This window comes from Bipolaris oryzae (assembly GCF_000523455.1).
Source record: "Bipolaris oryzae ATCC 44560 unplaced genomic scaffold scaffold_25, whole genome shotgun sequence".
NCBI lineage: Eukaryota > Fungi > Ascomycota > Dothideomycetes > Pleosporales > Pleosporaceae > Bipolaris > Bipolaris oryzae.
This window is the reverse complement of record NW_006911301.1, coordinates 146297-157262: the sequence shown is the minus strand read 5'-3', so window position 1 is coordinate 157262 and position 10966 is coordinate 146297. Positions and strand designations below refer to the sequence as shown.

The window sequence follows — 10966 nt, the reverse complement described above, 5'->3', positions numbered from 1 at the left end:
TACTATTGTAATGTATACAAGCATTAAGCAACTCGTAAGCTGCCACGAAAGCAAACAAAGTAAATCTTGTAACACAAAGAAAAAAAGATTACTCCTCCATCAGGGTATCATCAACACGCCCCCGCACGCTACTCTTACTACTCTTCTTCGAAATGTTCATGAAGCTGAGTCTTTTCTTCACACTGCCTGATCGCGACGCTAGTGATTTATCGCTCTTCTGACTTTTGACTGTGTCCGGTCGTGGCGCGCTCGACTGCCGCGGGAGGCTGCTGTCACTCATGTTCGATCGGCCATTACTTGGGAAGCTTGGCAGCGCCTCTGGCTGTGGCGAGCTCGGTATAGAATTGAGGAAGTTCAAGCTCAACCGATGGCTCCTTGATGGTTCCTTGTTGCGGCTACCAGACGAGACTGTGGTTGAAGCGTCGTCGTCAATTGTCGGGTTTTCCACCTTGAGGTCCTTTTCCTTGTCCTTTTCCTTTTCCTTTTCCTTCTCTTTTTCCTTGTCCTTGTCCTTCTCCGATTCTCCCAAGAGGAAATCTTTGGTCAAAAAGGCTAGACTGTGTCTTTTCTTGTCCTGTCGGGAAGACCGGCCATTTTGTACGGGTGGCGCCATCTTGTCTCCGTTGGCTGTTCTTTCATCAGGTGCCGGACTTGCTACTCGTGAACGCGACGTAGCTGCCGCCAGCCATGAGCCAGTAGGGGACCGTGCCGCTGGAGCAATGTTCGTAGGCAATAGAGCGGATAGTTCTCGAGAATAGGCCGTCTCAAATCCTGTTATGATTAGACCGTGCCAACAATAGTGTGTTTTCTAGAATACATACGTTGTGAAAGGTCTGCTTTGGTGGCTTGTTGAGCAGGCCTCACATATAACGACAAGCAGCGGCGAATAATGAGAGCATAGTCAATCAAAGCAACCCTCATGGCGTTCTCCAAAGGATTAGGTTGGGACATCTCCTCATCATCTCCTTCTGCATGATCCAGTGGCGGGAGCAAGTCGTGATAATTGGCCACGCAGTCTCGTGAATTCGTGTCGACAGCATACATTAGTTCTTGAGTGAGCATGTTGAAAGCAGTGTCGTCGCCATCTGAAATGCGCTTTTCAATAGCAAGAAGCTCTACTGTCTTGCGTGATGTGCGCTCAATGCCCATTTGCAGTGGCGTAAGTGTCACAGTACCCACAGCAACGATTTCACTTCTTCGTAAGATTGTCGGGAAGCTCTCGGCTGTGGTGTAAAGGCTCTTCTCTGCAGTTGCCTCTCTCGGATTGAAGGTTGATGGCGAACGACGAGATGCTGACGTGAAGTGAGATGGTCGAGATAGCAGGTAGTAGTCCTTGACAGATTGAGCCACCTTTGCTCGTTGATAGATTGGATGTGTCAGATCCTTCTGCGGGCTGACCGGGTAGATTTGCAAGTACTGGCCTTCGACATCTACTTCTGCACCGGGATTGATGACCTGCGCTGAAGGATGTTGCTGTTGCATTCGATCCGTGAACGAGGCCAACCGATCATTGGAAGACCCTTCAAAGATGAACTGCTTGTCCCGTAATCCAGGAGGAAACCCTAGACCCCTATACACCACCCTGAAGTAGCGGGGGTTGGGGCGCTCGCCCCTGGCGATACTCTCATGGATTTTGGCCATGGCATGCTGGGTTCGCGCAAGCTTCGCAAAATCGAAAATGTTGTGTTCGTACTGTGTTGCAAGCTCCCTGTAAGCAGCCAGTGCGTTGTCCCATGACTGTCCGGTCTCGTAGTGGTCGATCATCTGAAAGTAGAGTTGCTCCTTTCGCTCAAACGCAGATTGAGGTGGCATGCTCGGGTCTGTAAGTGGGTCTACAGTCAAGTTTGGATCCCAGTCATACAACTCAGCATGCAATCGGAGCGCAAGTCCTGCCTCGGTGTAGTTCTGAGCATCAGCCTGAAGTTCAACGAGCTGATGCACATAGCGAATGTACATGTCTTCCTTCTGCATGTCCTTCAAGAACTCCATCAGGTGCAGTGTGTCCATGATGTGGAAAATTTCTCCAGTGGCCTCGGTACTGTGCACAGCAACGAGCAGGTCAAGCAGCTCATCAACGGTGGATATGAGGTTCTTCAAGGCCCCAAGCAACTCTTCTTCAGGGTTGTGGGCAAGAGGTTCAAAAAGCTCAATCAGCTCCTGGATGAAGTGTTTCTGCGAGACAGCTTCGGTGAGGTGTTTTGTCTTGAACAGGTTGTCCAAGCAATCAATCATCTCGGTTTGTATAAGAGCCAGGTCTTCACTCAACGTCCATTCGCTGATGATCATCGTTTGCAGCACTTCAATGGCTACACTGCGCAGACCTTCATGAACGCTGAGACAAAGCTCCACAATGGGCGCCACCAGCCCAGGCACATATTGCACTTGGAAGCCACCCATCTTCTCAAGTCCGTACTGGGCCTTGTCTTCAGCGGTAGCTTCCCAGCCAATAGTCTCCCAACTACGTTGCAGCAAATCCGCGCCGTGTTCACGAACATCGCCAGCGATCTTCCACACAGCGCGACGCTTCTGTTCTGGGAATGTTTCCAGCGCAAGCGCATCGCTGCCCACAAGCTTCAGTAGCGCATCAAAGAACGCGCGCCACAGTTCCGTGCTGAAGCTGTCAGCCTCATCAGGAAGAGGAAGAAATGAGTCGGATAGGATGTTGAAGAGTTTCTCTAGTGCACGCATGGTGGCCTTGTGGTGGTAGATGTGCACACTCAGCCAGGAGCTGGGAAAAGCCTCGCAATCGAGAATGGAAATGTACACCTGCAACACCGAAAACAAAAATTCAGCAGTCTCCTCCTTGGGCCACTCTGGGTGTAGGAGTGAGGGTAGACTCGACATTGCTGCAAGGACAGCGGAAATCTCAGCCATAGCCTCGTCAAAAGAAGCCTCAGCGGTTGTAGGTCGTGTATGGAAAGGGTAGCTTGTTGGAAACAACAGAGAGAGCGTCTTCTTGGGTGGCCGAGGAGTGGCTTGTATGGCGCGGTATGATTCAACCAGTTTTGGCATGTACTCGGGAGCTTCCTTTCCAAGTTCGTCCACCTGTGATGCTACGACTGAGCAGCAGAGGCGTACTTGGTCTTTCCACTGGTCGGTGACGGTCTCTACTCTACCCCAGTATGGCGCTAGCCACTGCACTGTGCTTGCTAAGAGCATGCGGCGTACTTCGGGCGGGCGGAAGATTTGAAGATCCGACAGGTGATGGATCAGAACGAGCTTGTAGAGGATGAGCTTGCCGTGTACATCGGAAGAGGATTCAATGAACCCAGCAGTCAGCTTGAAGACTTCTGTAGCAGGCATACATCCTTCTAGCTCCGTGATCCAAGAATGAAGGTTCTGGACTAAAATGGTCTTGGTGCCGATGAGAACAGGCGATTGGTTCTTCATCAGGGATTCGAGTGATGTGAAGAGCACCTTCATTTCTTTGCTGAACTGGGCTCTGTCCTTGATGCCGATACTCTCTTCCTTTGCCTTTTGCCTCTCTCGAGCATTGACCAGGAACTTCATGATTAGTTTGCCAACCTTGAAAGTCGCACGTAATCTCCGGGAACTTTCTGGGTCAGTAGGTTTAGCCAGAAGTCGACCGAGACTTTGCATCAGACATGAAGTGACGAGCGAGTGGAACACCTTAGTCCGAGCGTACTGATCCACAAGGGGCTCGAGGTTAAAGCGGCGGTCATGAACGATTCCTAGGACAATCACAACGGCGTTGAAGACTAGATCCTCATACTCATCACTACCAGCATAGTGGCTCTGGATAGCAAAGAGGGCATCGAAGACCTCGCTCAAAAGCTTGACAATTTCAATCTCTGGGACGAAGTTGAATCGGCGCAGCAACCCTACAAGTTCACCTGGTGGTTGTTCTTGCCACTTTATGAGACCTAGTATTGTCGGGTCCTGGGAGTATTTTGTGCTGCAGAGAAAGGTCTTGACATGAACGGCAGCCATTGGGCCCATGACATGCTCATCCTTCTTCTTAGCGCTCCATGGTAGGCCAAGGTAGGCGCCTTTACCAGCAATCATGCCCGAGGTGTATTCATCGTATTTGTACAGGGTCAAGGCGTGGTCACCGTCGCGGGCAAAGGCGTCCTGGTTCCAGAGTGGCATCCAGCATAGGGCAAATGGGAATCCAGGCGCATCAGCAACACTCATGACTAGGTGTGAACCAGGCACGTCTTGAGGGTCAATGGCAAGCCGGATGGTCGAGTTCCAACCTTCGCCTCGTTGAGCTGCTGTTGTGCGCCAGGCTGTATGGCCTGCGCTGTTGGTTGACGGATAGATGCAGCCTTCAATGCGTTCTCCAGAGCTCTTCCGAACCTCGATAGTGAGCTGCAAGTTGCTCATAGGAGAAGTCTGTCCCAACGGAACAGAGCCAGTCTTTGGGTGAGCCAAAAAGGCGTTTTTCGGAAGGAAGGGCTCGACCAGTGTCAGGTAAATGTCACTACGGGGCTTAGTTGGAGCACCTGAGAAGCCAATCTTCCGACACTGCTTGATGTTGTGAAGCACTGTCGGGACCTTTTGAATGAGCCGCTCGGCATCGGCGTCGACAAAGGCTTTGAGGTGTATGGTGATGCGGCTAATGTGGGGATCACGCGTATACTGTCCACTAGCGCTGGGGTATATCTCAGGGAGTATACTGTCCCAGTCACCACCATCCTCAGAAACGTCCTCACCAGGTGCTGCGGTGCAGAATATGGCAACAGTACGATCTGCCTCAGAGCGTGCCTGCAAGACTTGGTTTACGGGGACGACGCCAACTGCGACTGTCCTTTTTAGCGTCTTCTGATCCCGGGATAGAGCCCTTGCTCGTGTTGTTGCGGTTGCAGCCGATCCGGGACGTGGCTCGGCTGTCTGGGAGCGGTTCTGGTCGAAGCTTTGATTTCGGCGTTCTTCAGACGAGTCAGTTTGTCGTGAGTTGACTGACTCTTTCCGCTTTGATCCACCAAACATGACACTGCGCCTGCCACCCTTGATGCTTCCTTGTTGGGAAGGCTGCACCCCCGATGTCTTGCTCGGAGTCGTTTCCCTGCTTGAGCCGCCCTTGTCGCCAGCTGAGCATGAGCGCAGAGGCTCGTTGGTGGTGAGTCGAAAGACGAGATATAGCGTGGAGCCAGACCCCGCGCCTTCGCCAATGTCCGTCAGACTGAGATCTACAAGCAGTGCGCGCAGCTTGTCGCCAGCCAAAGACACGGCTGTCCCGTCTTTGTTAGTCAGGTCGAACGAGTAGGCCTCTGAGAGGGGTTGCGGTGCAGCACCAGGTGTCTTGAGACACAGATGCATGCATATTTGAGCCGCTCCAGGCACAACGTCGCCCGCGACATGCTTGAGACTAACGAACAAGTGGTGCAGATTGTGCTCATCGAGCTGTGGAGTGGGCCGGCTGTCGAGAAGGCTCATCATTGACTGCAACTTGGTAATCTCAATGGCCGAATCATCGCCTGTCAAGATGCGCCCGCGCTGCGAAGGGCTGCGCACAATGACATCCCCACACAGCATCTTGTTGCCGGCCACTAGGTCCCAGACGGTTTCTTCACGCACCTTTTCCAGTTCCTTTGCAGTGAGCACCTTGTGCAACAGTTGGCGGCGTGCCGTGTCCAGGGTGTTGACAAGCGTGGACATTTTGTCCAGCGAGCCATATTTGCGTGCAAGCAGGAGCTCATGCACCTTTGTTGAATGCCATTCTCGCAGGCACGAGGCGATTTCGTCTACCAAGGGCTCCTGGGCGGATGTGGGCGTCTCGTCGCCAATCTTGAGCATGGGCACGGGCGCGGGGGGTCGTGGGGCGGTTGGGTCTGATATGGGCGACAGGGGGAGGGCCAATTGCTGCAGATGCTCTTCACGGGCAGTCCACTGCGAGTGGGTGCTGCCTGCGCGCTTTCTGTTTGATCGGCGGCTGGAGGGTGGGCGGCCGGCGGTGGCATAGGGCAGCGACGAGACGGCATCGCTCTTTGAGCTTTGGCGGGCATGGGCGGTCGAGGCTTTTGCAAACGGAGAAGTCGTGCGAGTGCTCTCGGTAGGCGTGACGACGCCGTTGGTGTGCTGTGGGTAGATGCTGGCGCGGCGGGCATCGCTTGCAGTGTCTGGGGAGGGTGTGTCTTTGCTGTCACCCAGAACCTCGCGCACCTCGACACAGACACGTGGGAAGATGCCCGAGAAGACGCGCGCTTCGAGCGTCTGGCCCTTTACGCTCGTCAGGCCGGCCAGCAACGAGGGCGGCGCAACCAAGTAACCGCGGTACCAGGCGCCATCTTGCCCACCCTGTTCAATTATGTACAGCTCATCGCCAATTTCGAGGGGCAGGTCGGCGGGCGATGAGGGCTGGAAGGGGTATATGCATATGGCGAACGCGATACGCGGGAGTGGTCTCCAGCTCGGCATGGCACCAGACGTGTCGGGCTATATGGGAGGGGGGAGTCGGCGACAGAGCATCACGAGCAATGGACAGCGGGCTGGTGTCACGGGGGCTCTGGGCGAGAGGGACCTGTTTCTGGAAGCGGATGAGGCGGAGTGGGAGCGGCAGCGGCAGAAAGAGGGTGGTGATACTGGGGGGAGGGGGTGTGTGGTGCGCGCTGCTGGGCTGCAAGATGCCCCTGATGGGATGGGATTGCCGAATTGGAAATCTGGGGATAGTAGACAGGAAGTGCTCTAGTAGCCAAGCAAGAGTTTGGGACAACAAGCGGGGCGCGAGGGACGCGAGGGAAGAGGGCGATCTTGTCTGCGTCGCCTGCGCGTCTCGGAGGGCGTGAGTATGGGCGACGATGAATGGGCAAGCAAAAGTTTCAGAGGCAGCAAAGGACAACGGTGATGGCCTTCACAGCGCCGTTCGGTAGCAGCCGTGCCTGCATGAAGCTCGGAGCACAGTCGTCGTATCAAGGCCAGCATGGCCCCCGGTCCCAAGCCCCGGCCAGGGTGGCTTTGCAACATTATGTACGTACGTACGTACGCATGTATCTATGTATCTACGGACTTGTGTGTATAGTGTTGATGGAATTGCAAGCACCCAACGCGCCGACAGCGGATGTGGTGCCGCAGGTCCGGCGCGGCGGCGGGGTGCTGTGTGCTTGTTTGTATGTATGCATGTATGTACGGACGGACATGTCTACACAAATACATAGTTGCTCTCCAGACAGATATACCAATCCATCCATATATCCCACTCCTCATCCATGGCCATGCTGAGCAGCAGTTGGAAAAAAACGGGGGTGGCGCTGGCTGGCTGGCGCTGCAGCACACTCAGACTGCACAGCGCGCTCACAATGGCTTGGCCTCATTCTGCGCCCTGCCACCTCTCCCAGCAACAGCCTGTGAGTACAATATACTTAGCATCTATCCAACTCTCTCTCCCCTTTCCACCCCCCTCCCCTCCTCGCTCCTGGCTTGGCCTGCCCGCGATCGCTGCACGCGACTCAAGGGCACGCTACACATGTCCACCCTGGCACGGGCCTTTTTGCACTTTCACCTTGGCCCCGCTGCACCGCATCAGCCCTCTCGTCTGCACTAGCCCTAGCAATGTGAAACGGCGTCGGAAACGGTCCCGACAAGTTCCTGGGACAGGCGTGTGTACTCTAGCGGGAGTGTACTGTGCATGTGTAGTATGCACCTCATGTGGCCTTGTGGCTGATGCTGGTCCTGGGGCAACTGCTGCACCCTTTAGCCCATGTGCCATCCCATCCTCATTTAACCTTCTTCAAGATCGACATCCCCTTCGGCCTGTCTCCCTCCCTTTCTGCACCACGCCTGCCCTGCTGTCAGATGCCGTGACCCGCGAGTCAGAGCCCAATTGCCCTCGCCTTTTCTCCCGGGCCTATCATACACCAAGGCTAATGGCTAGTGAAGTAGAGTTGCAATACGCATACGCCTCGCTCCGGCTGCTCTCAACAAGCCACACGTTCTAGAATCCACACCCGCATCACACCTCACAACACCCCCATAGCCTGCACATGTTCCTCGTCCTTCATCTCTCTTATGTATGTATGTATGTATAGATGGCTACACATCTATACTAAACAATCTTGCTCCGCTGAACTCGCGACATAGGTATGCCCATGTTGCACACACACACACACACATATATGCATGCATGCCTCTCCCGTCTTTGAAACTTTCGCAACCTACCTCAAACATCGGAACCTTGCTCTCTTCTGCATCGTCTACGTAATCCACGTTTGTTTCAAAATAGAAATTCTACACTTTGCTTCTCCATCGATTCTTCCTTTTGTAACCAACGGCCGTGCATGCTCCACTTGACATGCGTGACGTACTTAGTCACAGCCACGTCACGTGCTTATAGTCTGTACAGAGAGCACCGTCCGGTGAAGCGACTGAATTACAGGCTGACCACCTTGTTCCCATGAAGCCTCACCAATATTCATCATGGTTAGCTTCATTCCTATCAGCTTAGCCGGGCGCATCCATCAGCCACAGAGTCAGTCATGCTATCCGTACTTGAATGCTTTTTTTGTTTTTCTTCTCCTTTTCCAACTTCAAGGTTTTGACGATTCATTCACCGTAGCCTTTCGTTCCTCCAAGATGTTGTCATACTGCGACCAACAGTATTGGAAGGGGCTAAGACCAAAATGCAGACAGACCTATGATGCGATCTAGACAACAAGCCATAGTGATGCGCATGGTCTGGAACCAAGTTTCACTCCATGACGCGTGACATGCCATGCAGGGCCTGCTAAACCAAGGCCAACCACACCTCACCATCACACATGCACTAGTCGGTCCGTATCATCATGCCGACCAATGTTGCCCTTGTCGATGCAGCCTCGGCCCACTTACACACCCACACATTTCATGTCTCTCCGCATCAAAAGACCTGTTCCGCCTTGTTCTCCGTCTTCTACTTCTCATCATCCTCTTGACTTGAAATTCTGGAACTACGTACACAATTTCCTCCCAACGCCTAGTTCTTCAGACCAACGCCCTTCTTGCCAACAAATGTAACCACCTTTTCGGCATCAAAAATGCCACCACACAGACTCTCCACCTCAAAGAGCCAGATTAACTTCTTGCCAAAGGCGCCCCAGCGGCGCAGCAGCCTGTCACATGTGCCGCGAAACAATAGTCTCGCTGCAGCCTTTCGAACTACCAGATCCATCACACATCCCAAGGTAGATCACGTCCAAGAGGACAAGGAGGAAGAGAAGAAGAGGAAAAAGAAGAAGAAAGAGGGTGCAAGTGTGCTAGCATACCTTTCTCTGTAGAAGGGTGTTAGGTCGCTTTGGCGAGGTATTGATTGGTATGTTGGACGGATGGGTAGCGGGTGGAGAGGATTGTGAAGTTGGTTGGCAAGCGAGGAAAGAAATATGGATGGATCAAGTATATTACATCTGAACCTCGACACCAACACCAAACGCCTGGTAATGACCATATGAACTAGCATGGAAAGAAAGATAGTGCTAGCATCCACCCCACCCAAAGGCATGAGAGCAGCGAGAAGCAATAAAGAAAGAAAATACTTTTTGAATCCCTTACTCTCACACCATCACCATGTGTCACCTCAAGCACCACCACCACCACCACCACATCCACCCCCAATAACCCCCACCCCTCTCCTCAGCGGATCCCCCACCTTCGCAACAGGCGTCTGATCCCTTATCGCCTGCGCCGGAATCCGATACATGACCAGATACTCACCCCAATGCAGCCACTCATCCGACCCATCCCTCGCCACCCCTCTCCCTTTCTTCCTATCACTACTGCTACCACTCCCACCCCCATTTTCCGCCTCAACCCCACCACCCTCCCTCAGCAAATCCGCCGCCCTAAACACCGGGCCCCTCGCAAAATGCGCAGGATCAACACTAACAACCCACGTATCCTCCTGGTACCGCTCCCCGAAATACCGCGCTACGGCTTCGGCGTGCGCGGCGTTGTCGTAGACGCTGATGAAGGGCGAGGAGATGTTGGTTTGCTGGTTGAGGTGGGCGAGGCCGAAGCGGGATAAGGCCGAGGTGTAGTTTACGATTGTGGTTTGGTTTTTGGCGCTGAAGCCGGTGGAGAAGGAGTATCGCGTTTGCGAGGTGCTGCGGTGCACGCGGTAGACGAGTGGGGGGATGGCGGTGGGGGCGGTGGTGTAGGAGATGGAGAGAGGGGAGGAGGAGGAGGGTGTTGTGGATGGGTGGAGGGCTGGTTTGGAAGGGTTAGTGTTGTTGTGGTGTGGAGAGAGATAAGGGGGGAAGTTTATATACCTGCCATGGTGATAATTAACTCAAGAGAGTTTGATGGATGATTACGTGGTATTCTCGCCTTGTGCTTTATCAAGTTTTAAATTCTAAGCCGAAGGGTATTAAACAAGTCCAGGTTGTAAAGGGAAAATAATTATAATAACAAGATCTAAGAGCATTTGCACGGCATGTCTACTCCTATGTTTACAAATCTTCTATCTCATCATAGACCGGTCCAGAGTCACCCTTATATTCTATCTCGCCCCTTCTTCCAGCTTCAACTCTCCTTGCATGTACGGACAAGAAGCGGTCAAAAGTGCCGTTCAAACGGAACAGATGCATCCAAAGCAGATCAATACTTCGTTGGCAATGTTGCCTTCCATTTCCCGAGCGGAGATGCACATTCGTTTCTTTCTCCTGCTCGAGTTGTTGACTTCCCGAGACTCCAACAAAGAGATGGCAATATTCGTACTGTGGGACCATTCTGCAGTGCCGGCCCAGGCTATTGGGAGTGGCTTGAGCCCGTTGGAAAGGATGGCCCGGTGCCGTGACTTGGCTACTTACTTGGTACTTGCGAATAGACCAGTTGGGTCTTATGGATCTTTCCATAGTCTTTTATAAAATTGTACGTTCTATCTTGTTTTGTTCCATCTGCGCAATGCGAGTGTGACTGAGTGACTGGGTAACTGCATGCAGACGGGTAAAATCTCCGCAACATAGATCGTTTGAAGAATGGGAACAGCGGCCGACCGGCGAAAACGGTATCATGTCAAATACGAAAGAGACGAGAA

The 10966-nt window shown here is 53.1% G+C and overlaps 3 protein-coding genes across 3 annotated transcripts; 1 reads left to right on the top strand and 2 right to left on the bottom strand.

The window, feature by feature from the left end:
- Positions 1-88: 88 nt before the first annotated feature.
- On the bottom strand, positions 89-6381 carry COCMIDRAFT_2868 (uncharacterized protein; the record flags this gene model as incomplete). Its single annotated transcript, XM_007687014.1, has 2 exons — positions 89-771; positions 822-6381. 2 exons carry the CDS (start codon positions 6379-6381, stop codon positions 89-91), a joined length of 6243 nt encoding a protein of 2080 aa, XP_007685204.1.
- A 502-nt stretch (positions 6382-6883) lies between these two features.
- On the top strand, positions 6884-7898 carry COCMIDRAFT_23965 (uncharacterized protein; the record flags this gene model as incomplete). The annotated part of the gene is made up of 3 exons (XM_007687024.1): positions 6884-6930; positions 6983-7070; positions 7119-7898. 3 exons carry the CDS (start codon positions 6884-6886, stop codon positions 7896-7898), a joined length of 915 nt encoding a protein of 304 aa, XP_007685214.1.
- Positions 7899-9538: 1640 nt separating this feature from the next.
- COCMIDRAFT_71786 (uncharacterized protein) lies at positions 9539-10084 on the bottom strand (the record flags this gene model as incomplete). Its single annotated transcript, XM_007687076.1, has 1 exon — positions 9539-10084. A coding segment is annotated over one exon (546 nt), but the record flags the coding sequence as incomplete, so codon positions are not given.
- Between the last annotated feature and the right edge of the window lie 882 nt (positions 10085-10966).